Raw genomic sequence first — 18,749 nt, 5'->3', positions numbered from 1 at the left:
TAATTTAGCCCAGATCTTTTATTTTCACGCTCCCCTAAGTCTCCTGGGAGAGTGGATCGAAGGTTCTGGGGTTTTATGCTTTTACATTTTTGACCCATTACAGTCCTGTATGTATTGTTTTGTGTTCTTTTATTCGCAGGCAATATGTAGGCCGGGAGAAAAAGATTGGGCATAGTGCCCATTGTGGGTTGAAGGATTCTGAAGGCATGCAGCATTTACTAACAGTCCAAAAAAGACTGAAGAACCTCCAGTCAGGTAAAAGCCAATCATGTAAAGCTATCACAAAGAAAATAGTATGTAGATGTCCATTGACCATCTTTGTAGAAAGGCCCTGAAAAACAATGGAACTTTTTAATTGGACAACATTTCACCAAATTATAAAAGAGACCATTGAGTTAAAAATTGGAATATTTTACTAATTGTATGGCATCATATCCTGTTGTTGTTTTGCTTTCTGCCTTTGACACAATCAAAGCTTAGAGCCTTCATTATGACAGAAGTAGGCCAGTGTTTCCACTTTCTTGTTCTGTTTTTTTGTCCGACCAAATTATTTGATTAATAATGTTAGACTAGCTATGAACTCAACTCTTCACTAAATTGTAAGTTATGAATTTTTGTTTCTCTTAAGTTGAATTCCAGAGGAGTATCAAGGGTTTACTTCGGACGTCATAGCAACAGCAGCTAAAATATTTGGGATCACTGAATTACTGTACAATTGAGGGAAATCCCAGTACCTGACAATATGAGAATTGTTAAAATAATCTGAATGATTTCATGGCAAATAAATAATTGATTCTAGTCCATTTTTGTTAGTTTGTATTTTCAATAATAAACTCTCCTTCATAAACCATCAAATGCATGTATGGACAGAAATACTCACAAGGTGGAAAAGATTATTGCTCAATCCACATTTTTTAGAATGTAGATTTCATAAATACCTATGATGGGAAGCTATCAGTTTTCCTCTGATCACGGCCCTACCTATGGCCATTGGTCAATATTAAATGGAGAAGGATATTACTTGTCAATGTATCTATCAATTAACAGAGATACACCTCTAATTGGTCAAAGCAGTTGTCCCTCAGCTCATGTGCATATTCCCTTTGGAGGCTGTTTTACTGCCGGTCGGAGCAGTGGTGGAGACGGATTTAGGAGGCTCTTTTTTGTAGTAAAGTACTTTCATAAAGTGGGAAATCTTCAAAATGGGAACCCGAGACGACGAATACGACTATCTTTTCAAAGGTAAGACGCGCCCCACATGTGTTGTTGTAGTCAAAGTTTACATGTACATGTTTTCGCAGTAACGTTAGTTGAAGTTGAAAGGAGAGGAAGTCTCCCCAGCTAGCTAACGTTCATGTTAGCCAAACTAGCTAGCTGATAGCCAACTATGTAACCTGTTAGCTATCAAATAAGCGGTTATCTGCGGCATAATCGGTAGCTTGCTAAACGTCTCATCACCCTTTAGTTTACTAGCTAGCTACACTCAGACAATGTGAAGAAAAAGTCACTAAGCTAACTACTTTTCAACGTTTTGTAGATTCTTAGTTTTAATATCATGGAGTTGATAACAAATGGCTAACTAATTAACTAGCTAGCTAATGTAATGTCTGACAATCAGCTGGGATGGTGTTAGCCAAAGCCACTGCTGGCACTGTGTTAACTAGGCTATCCATTACCACCAGCTGACCAAAGATTGCACAAGAAACGGTCTGCAATGTTAGCTTGGTCACCACTTGTCTGGCATGAATAACAATTATGACTGACGACTTATCTCTGTCTAAGATACAAATAACTTTGCCTAAGTATCAGCACCAATCATCAGACAAGCTACCAGGAGAAACATGCTCAGTAGTTTTGGGCTTCATTTAGACATTGTTGAATCTAAACAAATGTATCCTGTACTAGTCACTGCTGAACCCTGATCTTTTCCACTGTGAGACGGCAGTGCTTATGTTTTTTGTATTTTGTTGCCAGTGGTGCTGATCGGAGACTCTGGTGTGGGGAAGAGTAACCTGCTATCCCGTTTCACACGGAATGAGTTCAACCTGGAGAGCAAAAGCACCATCGGTGTGGAGTTTGCCACCCGCAGCATCCAGGTGGATGGCAAGACAATAAAGGCCCAGATCTGGGATACAGCTGGACAGGAGCGTTACAGAGCCATCACTTCAGCGTGAGTGGAGGAGGGTGCTCGTCTTCCTGTAACCTGCCCTTTACGGAACCAACACATTTGGATAGTGTTGAAACCATCCTGAACAAATACTTCTGTGAATCGCACAACCTTTGACCTGCTTGCTCTGTCCCAATCAGGTACTACCGGGGGGCAGTGGGGGCTCTCCTAGTGTATGACATCGCCAAGCATCTCACCTATGAAAATGTGGAGCGCTGGCTGAAGGAGCTCCGGGATCATGCTGATAACAACATCGTTATCATGCTGGTGGGCAACAAGAGTGACCTGCGCCACCTCAGGGCAGTGCCCACAGATGAGGCTTGTGCTTTTGCAGGTAAACTGCAACAATACCACTGGAGGAGAGGGCTCACTCTGGGGACAGAGATGGTTAAAAAGCCACCCATGTTTGTCTCAACTCAATATTTTTTATTTTTCTCCCTCAGAGAAGAATACGCTATCATTTATTGAAACATCAGCTTTGGATTCCACTAATGTGGAAGAGGCATTCAAGAACATCCTCACAGGTAAATGACAGGAGCCACTATTCAAGACTATTTACATTAGTTTATTTTAAGTCAAATTGTGTGATTTCTAACGCATGAATGCAGTAGGTGCTGTATTAGGTAAATATTTAATGAGTAATGGAAACGTCCTTTTTTTTTTTGCACAGAAATCCATCGTATCACAAAAGCAGATAGCTGACAGATCAGCACATGACGAGTCTCCAGGCAACAATGTAGTGGACATCAGTGTCCCCCCCACCACCGATGGGCAAAAAAACAAACTACCGTGCTGTCAAAGCCTGTGACCCTCAATACCACCGTCCCACATCCACTCCTCACTCTCTTCATCTGCTTTTCTCCTGGGTGTTGTGCTGTTGCTGTCTCTTCCTCCATGTGTTTTAGAAGTCTCCTAGAAACCTTGACTTTCTAGATAACATTCCTTTTTCACTTTTCTCATGTTTGTCTGTATGCTATCCTCTAACCTCGACTTGTCTTTTACTAAGTGATAGGATTTTTTTTTTTTTTTTTTTTTTTTTTTTTTTTTTGGGGGTTGTATTCAGGCTCTGATCATGTGACCCAATCCTGTAGAAGGACTGGTGAGGGATCAGATTGTCCTGAGCTTCTGGGTCATATCAAGATAAGCTACAGCTTGTGTCAATTGACATCAAAGGTTGAAATATTTAGCATTTTGTCTAACCCCTTTCTTAAAACCTTAACCTGTTACAAAAAGTAAATTTTGACAAGCTGTATCCCTTTTAGATAAAACAAGCTTCTGGTTGCTGTCCTTAGAGTCCCTGTCTTGAGTGTGGCATGAAAGGAGCAATAACAGGGATGTGGGTAGTCAAAGTTTGGCTGATCTGATGCATTTCAGAAAATTGTGTGTTTTTATTTTTTGTTAAGCCTGTGGTTCACAGATACACCAAAGTGTGGCTGAAATCAATTTAAATCTGAAACGATCTAATCTAAAAGAAACTCGCAGAGAGGCACATTGGTGAAGATTGGATTTACCAATGGTTTCATGTGCTTTGTTTCACTGTTAGCTGCAGCCACTGTGTTCTCTCTGTCATTAGATTATACTATGACCTGATCCAGTAGTCAGACTACAATTGAAAGCAAACGTGAATATGAAGGTTGTCCTGCCGATCACTTCAATGCAACTCGCCATGTAAACTGATTCTGAATGACTAACATCTTTAAATCCCAACACTTCGCTTGGTTTGTTTGGGTGGGGGGGTTCTAATAAAACACTGCAATATCTAGGGTGGAGGATGCTCTCATTGCTTCTCTCTAGTCAAACCATGAAGGTGTCAAATTGAGTTGACAGTGGAATTTATGAAAAGGTTGCCTTTGTATGATTGGCTATAATGCCTTATCTACCCTTTCTAGTAGAATTGCCTTTTTGGAGTGTGGTTACGTATGTAATTTTGTCACATCCAACTTCTAAATCAAACAAATTGGTTCATCTGCCTTTTCATCAAGGAACACTGAAATGGAAATAAACCAAATTCATGTCATGTTGGCAGACATTTTCTTTGAACAAAAATAACTCCTCAAGTCTTGTAATTAAGTGCTGAAAATGTCCTGCATAATTTCTAATGGTGTATGTATAGCATACCATTGAAAGCTTGATACAGAAATGCATGTTTACATATCTCCTACCAGTAGGAGGACCAATATCATCTCAAAGCCAACTTTATAGAGCAATTTGAGACTTATTTACAGATTTTGAAGAATTGACTGAAATGTAATGGTAGCCTTATGCAACGTTGAATACTTTACTTATACTGTATATGCTCACCAGAAGTGTTCATTAGATATTGTGCAACTTTGATAAAATGTCTGAAATTTTATTTTTGTACGATATGCCTGATTAGCTTTATATTAATTAATATCAGTTAATCATTCCAAATAGTTTTTTCCCCCATGATTTATGCACATGAACGATACCCCACATTCAACTACTTTCATACAAGACATACTGAATTCCAGCAGGTCTTTTAAAGGTGTTAGTTTCATTAAATCCACTATGTAAAAACGTCGCTTTTTGTTCGTGGTGAATTCAACGTGGGTTGGTCTACATTGTCATACAAAATATGTGCTTGCGTCTGGTGTTAATATATATTTGACTAAATAAAGATCTCTTCCATATGGAACAAAAAAAACTACATGAATCTGTTTTATTTCACATACAAATGGGTGGGATATTTTTCTATGTTACATTTTTGTAGCCTATCAATCGGGAGCAGAAAACAAGCCAAATTGGCGAGGAAGGTAACTAAGGGTGCGTTCGTAAATTCGCTCTGGCTATCTACGACGATTTCAGAGCGTTCGTCTGCGTGCCAGAGCGCTGAATAACTGATGTATTTACGAACGTTCAACACCAGTTGAATAATTGTTTTATTTAACCTTTAACGAGGCAGAATATGGCCGGTGTCAGTAAACGTAGGCAAAAAAAGCGTAATTAAATTGTTGCCAGTAGCACAGTTACAGTCACTAACGCTCTAGATCACATGAAAACACCCTAACCAGCTCTGCTAGGGGGAGTAAAAACTTTTTATTTTACCTTTATTTAACCAGGTAGGCTAGTTGAGAACAAGTTCTAATTTGCAACTGCGACCTGGCCAAGATAAAGCATAGCAATTCGACCCATACAAGAGTTACACATGGAATAAACAAAACAGTCAATAATTACAGCGGAACAAAAAACAATGTCTATGTACGGTGAGTGCAAACGAGGTAAGACAAGGGAGTTAAGGCAATAAATAGGCCATGGTGGCGAAGTAATTACAATATAGCAATTGAAACACTGGAATGGTAGATGTGCAGAAGATGAATGTGCAAGTAGAGATACTGGGGTGCAAAAGAGCAAGATAAATACATTCTTTATGGGGAATTGTCAGAGAGGTGTTCTTTCATGTGTCTGGAAGTAGCGTGCAAGCTAGCCAACGTTAGCCAGTTAGCTTGGGTGCTTGACCGCCGTTGAGGTCAGGACGCTCGGATCAACCCTACTCCTCAGGCCTGAGCGTCCAGTGCGAGCTCTGAATTTCCGAACCGACAATCGGACAACACTGAACGCCCAGAGCGCTCTCTGGCACTCCAACGTTTATTTACAAACGCACCCTGTATTGTTGAGCGGAAACGCCGTCGGTGGAGGGTTTCCACTAGTTACCACAGCCTTAAAGTCAAAATTGGCTATCTTTTCAAAATCCAGAACTAAAATATGCTTAATTTAAGGTTAGGATTAGGCATACATTTAGCAGTGGTTAAGGTTAGGTTTAAAATCTGATTTTAAGAAAATAAATTGTAGAATAGGCGGGGTTTATGACTTTGTGGCTGTGTGACGACCGTGAGGAGGCTACCAAAGAAAATGCTATTGTTGTCGTTTGTCAGCAAGACGATAACTGGCAAAGATACTTAGCTAGCCGAAAGGAATTATCAATGAGTATTTTATATATTGACAACGCCACATATTACATGTTAAAATGAAAAAAGGAGGAATGCTGTGAGTAATACATTTTTTTCTATCGTCTCGATCGGCTGGCTAACATAAATAGCTAACTGGCTAGCTAACATGATAAAGCTAGCCGAATAACGTTAGACAATTTTCATAGTAACGTTATAAGGCATTAGCTTAAATCAACGATACTGATGTGAACACATGCAATCATAATCGTCATTTTCCATGTAGCAAGCAGTATGGTATCTAGTGTGGTCTATATTGCGCTAGCAAGCTACTGTAGCAAGTTAAACAGCTGGTTGACCAAATGATCCAGATGCGTCCTGTCGGGGGTTTGTGTCTGTATTTCAGTGTTGTCGGGATTCGACACCAAGCATTATGTACCTAGCTCGGTTTGCTTGTAGTAACCACTAATTGATTTATCAAATCAGGATTATTATTCCTGATATTTACAAAAAAATGGATTGCTATTTGTTAGACTTGAATACTCCAACTCTAATTTGGTCATGTCAGTGCATTTCTTAGTGGGGAAGACTCATCCCACACAGACAGCGAGCCTTATTGGGCGAGGATAGCTACAGTGCATTTGTAAAGTATTCAGACCCCTTGACTTTTTCCACATTACAGCCTTACTCTAAAATTGAGAAAATACTCTACACACAATACTCCATAATGACAAAGAAAAAAACAGGTTTAGAAATGTTTGCTAATGTATTAAATTAAATAACTGATCACATGTGCGTAAGTATTCAAAACCTAGTATTAATGAAGCACTTTTGGCAGCGATTACAGCCCAGCGTCTTCTTGGTTATGACATTACAAGCTTGGCACACCTGTATTTGGGGAGTTTATCCCATTCTTCTCTGCAGATCCTCTTGAGCTCTGTCTGGTTGGATGGGGAGTGTCGCTTCACTACTATTTTTAGGTCTCTAGGGAGATGTTTGATTGGGTTCTCATCCAGGCTCTGGCTTGGCCACTCAAGGACATTCAAAGGCTTGTCCTGTTTCTCATGGTCTGAGAGTCCTTTAGGTGCCTTTTGGCAAACTCCAAGCGGGCTGTTATGTGCCTTTTACTGAGGAGTGGCTTCTGTCTGGCCACTCTACCATAAAGGACTGATTGGTGGAGGGCTGCAGAGATGGGAGAACCTTCCAGAAGGACAACCATCTCCACAGAGGAACTCTGGAGCTCTTTCAGAGTGACCATTGGGTTCTTGGTCACCTCCCAATTGCTCATTTTGGCCAGGCAGCCAGCTCTAGGAAGAGTCTTGGTGGTTCCAAACTTCTTCCGTTAATGATGGAGGCCACTGTGTTCTTGGGGACCATGGACACTGCAGACATTTCTTTTGGTACTCTTCCCCAGATTTGACAATTCCTTCGACCTTATGGCTTGGTTTTTGCTCTGACGTGCACTCTCAACTGTGGAAACTTATATTGACAGGTGTGTGCCTTCCGAAATCATGTCCAATCAATTGAATTTACCACAAGTGGACTCCAATCAAGTTGTAGAAACAGCTCAAGGATGATCAATGGAAACAGGATGCACCTGAGCTCAATTTTGAGTCTCATAGCAAAGGTTCTTAATACTTATGTAAATAAAGTATTTCTGTTTTTTATTTTTAATACATTTGCCAACATTTTTGCTTTGTCATTATGGGTTATTGTGTGTAGATTGATGAGTAAATTTGTTTTATTTAATCCATTTTAGAATAAGTCTGTAACGTAACAAAATGTGAAAAAAGTGGAAGAGGTCTGAATACTTTCTGAATGCACTGTATGATGACAGCTGTTTATCACTCTCTTGTGCCCTGCTGCTCATACAGAGGTTGCCCTTTAGAAGTAGCTGTGTTGTGTTTTGGCAAATTGGCTCAACTGAATTTTCAGACAAGAAGATCATTATTTTCCCCCCTATATTAAAAAAAAAAATATCACTGTTTTGAAAAATGTTTAGATTATATTTCATGTTGGCATCATTTAGGCCTCATACAGCTCAGTGTTCTAATGTTGGTCAAAGAAAATTATTATTATACACTACCGTTCAAAAGTTTTAGAACACCTACTCATTCAAGGCTTTTTCTATATTTTTACTATTTTCTACATTGTAGAATAATAGTGAAGACATCACCACTATGAAATAACACATGGAATCATTTGGTAAACAAAAAAGCTTTAAACATATCAAAATATATTTTATATTTGAGGTTCTTCAAAGTAGCCACCCTTTGCCTTGATGACAGCTTTGCACACTCTTGGCATTCTCTCAACCAAAATCAAATCAAATCCAATTTTATTTGTCACATACACATGGTTAGCAGATGTTAATGCGAGTGTAGCGAAATGCTTGTGCTTCTAGTTCCGACAATGCAGTAATAACCAACAAGTAATCTAACTAACAATTCCAAAACTACTGTCTTATACACAGTGTAAGGGGATAAAGAATATGTACATAAGGATATATGAATGAGTGATGGTACAGAGCAGCATAGGCTTCATGAGGTAGTCACCTGGAATGCATTTCAAATAATAGGTGTGCCTTGTTAAAAGTTAATTTGTGGAATTTCTTGTGTTGTGACAAGGTTGGCATAGTATACACAAGATTGCCCTATTTGGCAAAATAACAAGTCTGTATTATGACAAGAACAGCTCAAGTAAGCAAAGAGAAACTACTTACGACATGAAGGTCAGTCAATACGGAAAATTTGAAGAACTTTGAAAGTTTATTCTAGTGCAGTTGCAAAAACCATCAAGCTCTATGTTGAGACTGGTTCTCATGAGGACCACCACAGGAAAGGATGACTCAGACTTACCTATGCTGCAAAGGATAAGTTCATTAGAGTTACCAGCCTCAGAAATTACAGCCCAAATAAATGCTTCACAGAGTTCAAGTAACAGACACATTGCAACATCAACTGTTCAGAGGAGACTGTGTGAATCAGGCCTTCATGGTAGAATTGCTGCAAAGAAACCACTACTAAATGACACCAATAAGAAGAAGAGACTTGCTTGGGCCAAGAAACACGAGCGATAGACATTTGTTCTTTGGTCTGGAGTCCAAATTTTGAGATTTTTGGTTCCAACCGCCATGTCTTTGTGAGACGCTGTGTGGATGAACGGACGATCTCCACATGTGTATTTCCCACTGTAAAGCATGAAGGAGGAAAGCATGTTATGGTGTTGGGGGTGTCACGCCATGACCTTAGAGAGACGTTTTATTTCTCTATTTGGTTAGGTCAGGGTGTGATTTGGGGTGGGCATTCTGTTGTTTGTTTCTATGTTTTGGCGGGGTATGGTTCTCAATCAGGGACAGCTGTCTATCATTGTCTCTGATTGGGAATCACACTTAGGCAGCCATTTTTTCCTTTTGGTAGTTGTGGGTAGTTCATTTTCATTGTATTATTGTTTTGTTGGCAACATTTGCAAATAAAGAAAAATGTACGCTCACCTTGGTCCATTCAATCGTGGCAGGGGTGCTTTACTGGTGACACTGTCTGTGATTTATTTACAATTCAAAGCACACTTAACCAGCATGGCTACCACAGCATTTAAACATTTTTTTTAATTTCACCTTTATTTAACTAGGCAAGTCAGTTAAGAACATTAAGAACAAACTCTTATTTTCAATGACGGCCTAGGAACAGTGGGTTAACTACCTTGTTCAGGGGCAGAACGACAGATTTTTTTTTTACCTTGTCAGCTCAGGGATTCAATCTTGCAACCTTTTGGTTACTAGTCCAACATCCTAACCACTAGGCTACCTTCCGCCCCATCTGGTTTGGGCTTAGTGGGACTATCATTTGTTTTTCAACAGGACAATGATTCAACACACCTCCAGGCTGTGTAAGGTATATTTGAACAAGAAGGAGAGTGATGGAGTGCTGCATCAGATGACCTGGCCTCCACAATCTCCCGACCTCAACCAAATTGTGATGGTTTGGGATGAGTCGGACCGCAGAGTTATAGGAAAAGCAGGCAACAGGTGCTCAGTACATGTGGGAACTCTTTCAAGACTGTTGGAAAAGCATTCCAGGTGAAGCTGGTTGAGAGAATTGCATGCGTGTGCAAAGCAGTCATCAAGGCAAAGGGTGCCTATTTGAAGAATCTCAAATATAAAACATATTTTGATTTGTTTAACACTTCTTTTGGTTACTACATGATTCCATACGTGTTATTTCATAGTGGTGATGTCTTCACTATTATTCTACAATGTATAAAATAGTAAAAATAAAGAAAAACCCTTGAATGAGTAGGTGTTCTGAAACTTTGGACCGGTAGTGTATATATTATAACTCTCACTGTTAAAATCAAATCAAATCAAATTTTATTTGTCACATACACATGGTTAGCAGATGTTAATGCGAGTGTAGCGAAATGCTTGTGCTTCTAGTTCCGACAATGCAGTAATAACGAACAAGTAATCTAACTAACAATTCCAAAAAAACTACTGTCTTATACACAGTGTAAGGGGATAAAGAATATGTACATAAGGATATATGAATGAGTGATGGTACAGAGCAGCATAGGCAAGATACAGTAGATGATATCGAGTACAGTATATACATATGAGATGAGTATGTAAACCAAGTGGCATAGTTAAAGTGGCTAGTGATACATGTATTACATAAGGATGCAGTCGATGATATAGAGTACAGTATCTACGTATGCATATGAGATGAATAATGTAGGGTAAGTAACATTATATAAGGTAGCATTGTTTAAAGTGGCTAGTGATATATTTACATAATTTCCCATCAATTCCCATTATTAAGTGGCTGGAGTTGAGTCAGTGTCATTGACAGTGTGTTGGCAGTAGCCACTCAATGTTAGTGGTGGCTGTTTAACAGTCTGATGGCCTTGAGATAGAAGCTGTTTTTCAGTCTCTCGGTCCCAGCTTTGATGCACCTGTACTGACCTCGCCTTCTGGATGACAGCGGGGTGAACAGGCAGTGGCTCGGGTGGTTGATGTCCTTGATGATCTTTATGGCCTTCCTGTAGCATCGGGTGGTGTAGGTGTCCTGGAGGGACATAATAAGTTCTGTAAAGTAACCTGTAGTGTATTGTATGGTGAATGAGGTCCTAACTCCATCCTATCGCTCTTCAGTCGTTGGGCCTAACTGCTCTGACCTGAGGGAGCTGAGTCTGCTCCCCCATAATCCCTTTGACCCCTGACTTTTGACCCCTGGACGGTGTAACCATGACGACGGGGGATTGTTGCCACCTCCCGGGCTCCCTGTGCGACTGCACTGGCAACACTGGCCTGTCCAAAAGCGTGGAGGAGTCGGATAACTGCAGAGCGCAGTATGTCACCCAGGTCACAGCCAAAGATGGGCGGCTGCTCTCCACCGTCATCAAACCTTTGAGCACACAGAGGTACTATGACTGAACTCCTGAACACATTCTTACTTTCAGAATGAAGCATTTATGAAATATTCAGGGCTTTCCAACAGGCTTTTATAGTAGTAATCCTAGTTATATCTGGAACCCGTGAAAGTGTATGCGAGTATGTGTCAGAGTGTGGGTGTTACCAGAAAGATAATGTCTCGCTCTCACAGTTGTCCTCGGTATGTATGAGAATTAGCTTAGCTGTTAAGACTGTGACATGTTAGCCCAAGTGGCATCCGGCAAGCTGTAGTAAGTAAACCCAGTCAGAGTACCCTGTTCAGGACCTCTCTCTTCCTGTTTCCTCCAGCGATGGGCCAATTTGCCGGATCTGCCACGAGGGGGCCAACGGCGAGGGGCTTCTGTCCCCCTGCAACTGCACAGGGACTCTGGGCACGGTGCACAAGAGCTGCCTGGAGAAGTGGCTCTCCTCCTCCAACACCAGCTACTGTGAGCTGTGCCACACAGAGTTCACCATTGAGCGCAGGCCCAAGCCTCTCACAGAGGTAACAAAGGTCAATGCCTTTAGCTTGTCTGTTCTCCTCTGCCTGCCTCTGTGTGTGTGGTTGTGCTTATGTTATGTCAAAACACATGAGCATGATTCACTTGTTTTTCTCTTTCTGCTTGCGTAGATTCCTCAATGCAAAAATTGTGTTTGTAGGTAGCTGCAATACTTATGTGTTGAAATAGAATTTCTGGCCTTGCTCATGGGTCACCAACATGTAGATCTGTTGACTTAGTTGTGTATTACTCATGCATATTACATCCTGAATATGTCAACAGAAATGCAGTTTGGGAGGGTTAGGGATTCTTTGTTATTGTTTTTGTTATGTGCCATCATGTGTTTATGTAATGAATGATGAAGAAACCCAGGAAGTTTAACCCTTGATCTACTAATGGGTATCTCAATAAACCAAATCCTGAAGAAGAAGAAAAGCAGAGTCCTCCAGTGTCCCCTGTTTTGGCTATAGTGCATGTGCATACTCAGTGCTCATGTAGGCTCAGTACACATTTCTCTTTCTTCTCTGTCCTTGCTTCTCTTTCCACAGTGGCTGCGGGACCCGGGCCCTCGTAACGAGAAGCGCACATTGTTCTGTGACATGGTGTGCTTCCTATTAATCACGCCCCTGGCAGCCATCTCTGGCTGGCTGTGTCTGAGGGGAGCCCAAGATCACCTGCACTTCAACAGCAGACTGGAGGCCTTGGGCCTCATCGCCCTCACCATCGCCCTTTTCACAATATACGTCCTCTGGACTCTGGTGAGTAGGCACAGATCTAGGATCAGCTGCCCTCCCCAAATCCTAACCTTAACTTTGTTTATAGCTTGGATGAACACCAATATTCTCTAGTCTATCCTCTTCTCTACCCTTCTCTCCTGCAGGTATCATTCCGCTACCACTGTCAGCTCTACTCTGAGTGGAGACGAACCCATCAGAAAGTACGCCTCCTCCTTCCCGACGCAAAGGGGCGGCATTCTAACCAGCATTCCTTGCTCTCCACCAAGCTGCTGAAAAAAACAGCAGACGAGACTATAGTATGAGGTCAAAGGTGGGAAGATTTGAAGTTGGTGGTCTTTGGGTGCTGGAGGTTCTCAATGAAAAAGCACGTCTCCAACCAGAGCCCAAGCTCTTTTTCTATTTAAATCCTTTTTACCTATGTGTGTCATCATCGTCAGCACTTCTTTTTTATTTTGTCGTCTGAGCCTCTGATGGTGTTTTTTTTGTGATCTGGTAAAGAAACCAGTATTTTAGAGACCAGTGATTACCGTGCAGTATGGTGTTTCTGAAGGTTTGGAAAAGGGCAGTTGATTGGATGGGTCTCCGCTGTGCGCTGCAAAGGGACAACATAGGATTCGTTGGACAGATGCTCAGTGGAGATGGCTGCTGAAGCTTTAAGACCAAACCCTCTAGTGTTTAAGTGGACAATTCCCACTTTCTCCTCCCTAACTTCCTTCACAGCCATCTCTAAAAGTGTAGCATGGATTGTTGACGCTGATCTACGGCGATCCATCCAGCGGTTGGTTCCCTAACCACTGAGTGTAGAAGTAAGAAGCTTAAAGCTTTCATTCCCGTTTACCAGCCAAAGGCTATTAGACTGGGGGGATTAGAGATGCTTATGACATTGCTACGCAAGCCAGTTGACTCCCTTCAATTCAGCTCCATCTGTTTTCCTACTTGGTGTGAGCAGGAATTTTGTTCATAAAGATGGAGATTGTGCAATAAAACACTGGACACGGTTTCCTCTCACAGTACGTGATGAGACTGCTACCAACATGCACAGTTTTGCATGCATGTATACTGTTCTTTTTATTTTGTACGAGAGGTTGGTTGAGCTCCCATTAATCTGGTGTTACTAGTTAGTATGTTGAACTGGGTTTCCTCCCTAGAGTATAGAGCTCTCTCATTCTATTAGCACCACATAGAGTGAGCTGATCTAGGTAGGTAGGTCTACACGTCACTGATGAGAGAAAAAATAACTTTATGGAAATGTATATTCCACCAACATGAAGTTCAAACTTTTTGTGGTTGACGGAAAGTAAGTCTTACCTTTCCAGGACAATGTTAGAGTAGCGCAGGTCAAGATCACTCTTCAATAGCTAGTGCATTGCTCTCCTACGACGATAGACCAATGAAATGCTTTTAAATATTATGTGTTTTTTTGTGTAGTCATAACATTTGCTAGTAATCACATGCAGCAAGAGCATAGATTGGTTAATTGATGTTACTTCATGTTTTGTAGCAGTTGCATTCCCTTTCTGATATGCAGGCGACCAGACTGATGTCTCGTCTCAGACGTCTACAGATGTCAACTGTACCTTGACAGTAGAACCTAGTGTGTGGAGCAAGACCAGTGTAGGCACTGTTCTCACCCATCTACCACAGCTTTAAAATGCATGAGTTGACCTCTGGACAAGAGAGATATGCAAAAATACAGATTTATAGGGCTGGCCATTTACTATCACCTGTTTGGATATTTTCATGAATATACAGTTGAAGTCAGAAGTTTACAGACACTTAGGTTGGAGTCATTAAAACTCGTTTTTTTTTCAACCACTCCACAAATTTCTTGTTAACAACCTATAGTTTTGGCAAGTCATTTAGGACATCTACTTTGTGCATGACACAAGGAATTTTTCCAACAATTGTTTACAGACAGATTTCTTCACATATAATTCACTGTATCACAATTCCAGTGGGTCAGAAGTTTACATACATTAAGTTGACTGTGCCTTTAAACAGCTTGGAAAATTCCAGAAAATTATGTCATGGCTTTAGAAGCTTCTGACAGGCTAATTGACATCATTTGAGTCAATTGGAGGTGTACCTGTGGATGTATTTCAAGGCCTACCTTCAAACTCAGTGCCTCTTTACTTGGGAAAATCAAAAGAAATCAGCCAAGACCTCAGAAAAAAAGTCTGGTTCATTCTTGGGAGCAATTTCCAAACGCCTGAAGGTACCACGTTCATCTGTACAAACAAAAGTACAACACCATGGGACCACGCAGCCGTCATTCCGGTCAGAAAAATAGACGCGTTCTGTCTCCTAGAGATTAACGTACTTTGGTGCGAAAAGTGCAAATCAATCCCAGAACAGCAGCAAATGACCTTGTGAAGATGCTGGAGGAAACAGGTACAGAAGTATCTATGTCCACAGTAAAACTAGTCCTATATCGACATAACCTGAAAGGTCGCTCAGCAAGGAAGAAGTCACTGCTCCAAAACCGCCATAAAAAAGCCAGACTACGGTTTGCAACTGCACATGGGAACAAAGATCGTACTCTTTGGAGAAATGTCCTCTGGTCTGATGAAACAAAAATATAACTGTTTGGTCATAATGACCATCGTTATGTTTGGAGGATAAAGGGGAAGGCTTGCAAGCCGAAGAACACCATCCCAACCGTGAAGCACGGGGGTGGCAGCATCATGTTGTGGGGGTTCTTTGCTGCAGGAGGAACAGGTGCACTTCACAAAATAGATGGCATCATGAGGATGGAAAATTATGTGGATATATTGAAGCAACATCGCAAGACATTAATCAGGAAGTTATAGCTTGGTCTTCCAAATGGACAATGACCCCAAGCATACTTCCAAAGTTGTGGCAAAATGGTTTAAGGACAACAAAGTCAAGGTATTGGAGTGGCCATCACAAAGCCCTGACCTCAATCCTGTAGAAATGTTTGGGGCAGAATTGAAAAAGTGTGTGCTAGCAAGGAGGCCTACAAACCTGACTCAATTACACTAGCTCTGTCAGGAGGAATGGGCCAAAATTCACCCAACTTATTGTGGGAAGCTTGTAGAAGGCTACTCAAAATGTTTGACCCAAGTTAAACAATTTAAAGGCAATGCTACCAAATACTAATTGAGTGTATGTGACCTTCTGACCCACTGGGAATGTGATTAAATAAATAAAAGCTGAATAAATCATTCTCTGTATTATTTTGACATTACACTTTCTTAGAATAAAGGGGTGAACCTAACTGACCTAAGACAGGGATTTTTTACTAGAATTAAATGTCAGTAATTGTGAAAAACTGAGTTAAAATGTATTTGGCTAAGGTGTATGTAAACTTCCGACTTCAACTCTGTGTGGGTGTTTGGTTTGAGTTCCTCTTTGTTCAGTTTATATATTTTACTTTCTTCCTTGTACACTGTATAGTCGCTTCAGACCCCCTTTGTTTTAGCCCAACTTAATTTCTGCATATTTCTGTGTATATATATATATATATAGTTAATCATAGTGTTGTCCATGGTTGAACGTAAAAGTACTGACCCTGAATGTTAACTGGCCTGAATAGGAGAGAGACTGAATGCAAGTAGCCTCAGTAGAAAGCTCAAATTATGGTCCACAGAAGCCAAAAACCTAGGCCTAGATTTGATGCTAATTTATTTCTATGATAGTAGTATTTGTTATAATCCCTTCATGGCAATCATACTCCTGTGTATTGCTTATTTTGTAGGTGCAGGTTCAACTCTTCCAGTACCTGTAGGCTTCATGCATAGGTTTGACTGAGGGTTTATCACCTGAAGGGCTTTGCAGTGGGACAGCTAAGCTGTATAAGTGTTATGCAGCTGTGACAATCCTGGTTATGAGAGTGGCTTTCTGAAATCAGTTTCAACCTGAAAAAGTGTCATCTCCAGTCACAGTAAACGAAATAGGAAAGTAATCCTCTAAACTTGAACAGCATAGACAGACAGTCAGCCAAGTTCAGTGGTGTCCTGTTGAGAGACCCCTTTTGTCAAATAAAGCATCTTCCACTTTTTGTTGTTGTTGTAAAGTGTTGATTTGACCTCTAAAGGAATCCTCTTGTCTGGAAAATCTATTTGTTCTTAAATAATAATACTAGAGCTTAGTTGGAGGTTATTTTCCTGTATGTCAATGTGTGTTGTGGAGTGGAACAGCTTTCAGGATCTTTCAGCATGGAGAGAGTTCTTATCTACATTGTCAGTGATGGGCCACTGCCCTGTCTCATGCTGTCTCTGATTGGTGCTTTTGCCTCTACCTGACATGTTTGGAGCTATGGAGACTTTGCAAAGTAGGGTGTAGTTACAGCAAGTGTGCAATTTGATAACTTTACAATGCAATGCTTACCTATAACAATACATAATGAAATCAGAAATATAATGTAGAAGCTAGTGCATATGAAGGATCATTGCAGTTTGCTCACTTGTGCAGTCTGAGAGGGCCACGATAGGATGTTTTCCTTTGCTAAGTGAGTCTGTGAGTTGCCAACAATATGCAACACTGCTCCCTTTGAAGGCAGCTCAGAGACATACTTGCCACATTACTCCAGCTTTTATATAACTGTTAACTCAAACAGGTCATTTTCTCCAAAGATGCATCTATTCTTGTTTTATATATCAAATGGCACTTTCACAAAACTATCATGGAAATCAATACAGTTTGGTTGTTTCTATAGTCTTCTAACACCGACTTTGAAAGGGATTTAAAAGCATTACTGATATAGTACAATTTTTCAATTTCGGGTGTTTGGATATTGCTCCTCAGATGTTGTTTTTGATTTGAAGACGCAACAAAGATTCCTGGGCATTCTCATGCTTGTATGTAGAAGGAGCAACATACCAGATTTATAGACTTGTTTTTGTTTGAAAATGTTTTAATCTCTTGTTAAGTTTGCCACTGTTTTTAACATGCTGATATGTATCAGTTGTAATTTTTGTTCAATTATTCATTAAGCACAGGGTTTTTAATCACTCTTAGAGATGGAATCCGCAGAAGCTGAGGAGAGTCGCACAGCATGGTTAAACAAGTTATGCTCTTCTATCGCAGGTGCAATGATGTCTGTTGGGGAAAAAACAGTGTTCGTTTTTAGTTGTTGTAATACCGCAAACGGACGTGGTAGTTCCACCATTAAGGATTCCAGCTTTAACTATAATGTTTATGTTGTGCAGTGGAAAAAGAAAGATGTCTAAACCCAAAATATGTTGGTGCTTGCAATCAGCCAAGAAAGTGTGCAAAGAAAATAATAAATGAAGCCACAGTATGGATAAACATCAATCACTCCTTTTGTTTTCTTAATTATGCGGACTCTTGCATGTACTACACTGGCCCCTTATTGAATGTTCGTTCAGACTTTACGGTTGTCTGTATCACTTAACACGTTCGGTCAAAAATCTATTTTTTACTAAATGTTGCTTGGCCTTAATAGTAGTTTTCAGTCACTCACCTTTCAACAAGAGGGGAGTGGACCCATCAACACAAGGTAATGTATTAAATGTCAAAATGTCTCATGTTAATTTACTGGTTACATTCTCAATTTATAAAACCCATCATCTCCATCTAAGATTAGGCTTGTTTCTAAATCCACTTAAAATAGACCACCAAAGATGAGAGGGTCATGTCATGCGATAATTATTTTCCACCACTGGCCTATATTTCTCTCTTGGCTACACCAAACTAAACAACTAATGGGAGGGGGGACATATTGAATGTAACAGTTCCTGGACCTAAAGAATGTCTCACTCACACCCAATGACTGGCAGATAGACCTATATGAGGCTTAGAATAAACACTGGTGAAATATTTTCCATATGCTGATTCAGCACCACATTTTGCACCACTAGGCTAGCTCTCATGGGGTGTGGTGCTGTCCTGGGTCAGAGGAAGAGGGCTGGGCATGGAAGAGCAAGAACAATCTTTCTAGACCCCCTGCCTCTACCACAGCAAGCCCCCATAACCTCTGAACAGGTTCACAGGAGACATCTCACATATTCTACCCACATACATCTACGG

The 18,749-nt window shown here is 40.6% G+C and overlaps 2 protein-coding genes across 4 annotated transcripts; both read left to right on the top strand.

The window, feature by feature from the left end:
* Positions 1 to 1,051: 1,051 nt before the first annotated feature.
* Positions 1,052 to 3,195, top strand: LOC112252222 (ras-related protein Rab-11B). Its single transcript, XM_024423267.2, is given in 6 exon segments — positions 1,052 to 1,242; positions 1,975 to 2,170; positions 2,308 to 2,501; positions 2,611 to 2,691; positions 2,838 to 2,850; positions 2,852 to 3,195. Coding segments are annotated over 6 exon segments (648 nt in total). The 5' UTR covers positions 1,052 to 1,202; the 3' UTR covers positions 2,976 to 3,195.
* A 2,619-nt stretch (positions 3,196 to 5,814) lies between these two features.
* On the top strand, positions 5,815 to 13,735 carry LOC112252221 (E3 ubiquitin-protein ligase MARCHF2). 3 transcript variants are annotated; one of them, XM_024423264.2, is made up of 5 exons: positions 5,815 to 6,172; positions 11,222 to 11,490; positions 11,810 to 12,014; positions 12,549 to 12,758; positions 12,881 to 13,735. In XM_024423264.2, the coding sequence occupies exons 2-5, from the start codon at positions 11,315 to 11,317 to the stop codon at positions 13,037 to 13,039; spliced, it is 750 nt and encodes a 249-aa protein (XP_024279032.1). In that variant the 5' UTR covers positions 5,815 to 6,172; positions 11,222 to 11,314; the 3' UTR covers positions 13,040 to 13,735. The 3 variants fall into 3 exon arrangements, with proteins under 3 accessions (XP_024279032.1, XP_024279034.1, XP_024279033.1); XM_024423266.2 differs by having other exon boundaries at positions 5,818 to 6,172; positions 11,810 to 12,005; XM_024423265.2 differs by lacking the exon at positions 5,815 to 6,172 and having other exon boundaries at positions 11,061 to 11,490.
* Positions 13,736 to 18,749: the final 5,014 nt, after the last annotated feature.

This window comes from Oncorhynchus tshawytscha, linkage group LG06 (genome assembly GCF_018296145.1).
Source record: "Oncorhynchus tshawytscha isolate Ot180627B linkage group LG06, Otsh_v2.0, whole genome shotgun sequence".
In the NCBI taxonomy this organism is placed as follows: domain Eukaryota; kingdom Metazoa; phylum Chordata; class Actinopteri; order Salmoniformes; family Salmonidae; genus Oncorhynchus; species Oncorhynchus tshawytscha.
The sequence above is the reverse complement of the archived record's forward strand: the minus strand, read 5'-3'. Positions and strand labels throughout refer to the sequence as shown.

Excerpts from the sequence above, each read along its gene's own strand:
- LOC112252221 (XM_024423264.2), top strand. The coding sequence starts at position 11,315 with ATGACGACGGGGGATTGTTGCCACCTCCCGGGCTCCCTGTGCGACTGC. Across the intron at positions 11,491-11,809 it reads AAACCTTTGAGCACACAGAG|CGATGGGCCAATTTGCCGGA; the intron begins GTACTATGACTG and ends TGTTTCCTCCAG. Across the intron at positions 12,015-12,548 it reads CTCTCACAGAGGTAACAAAG|TGGCTGCGGGACCCGGGCCC; the intron begins GTCAATGCCTTT and ends CTCTTTCCACAG.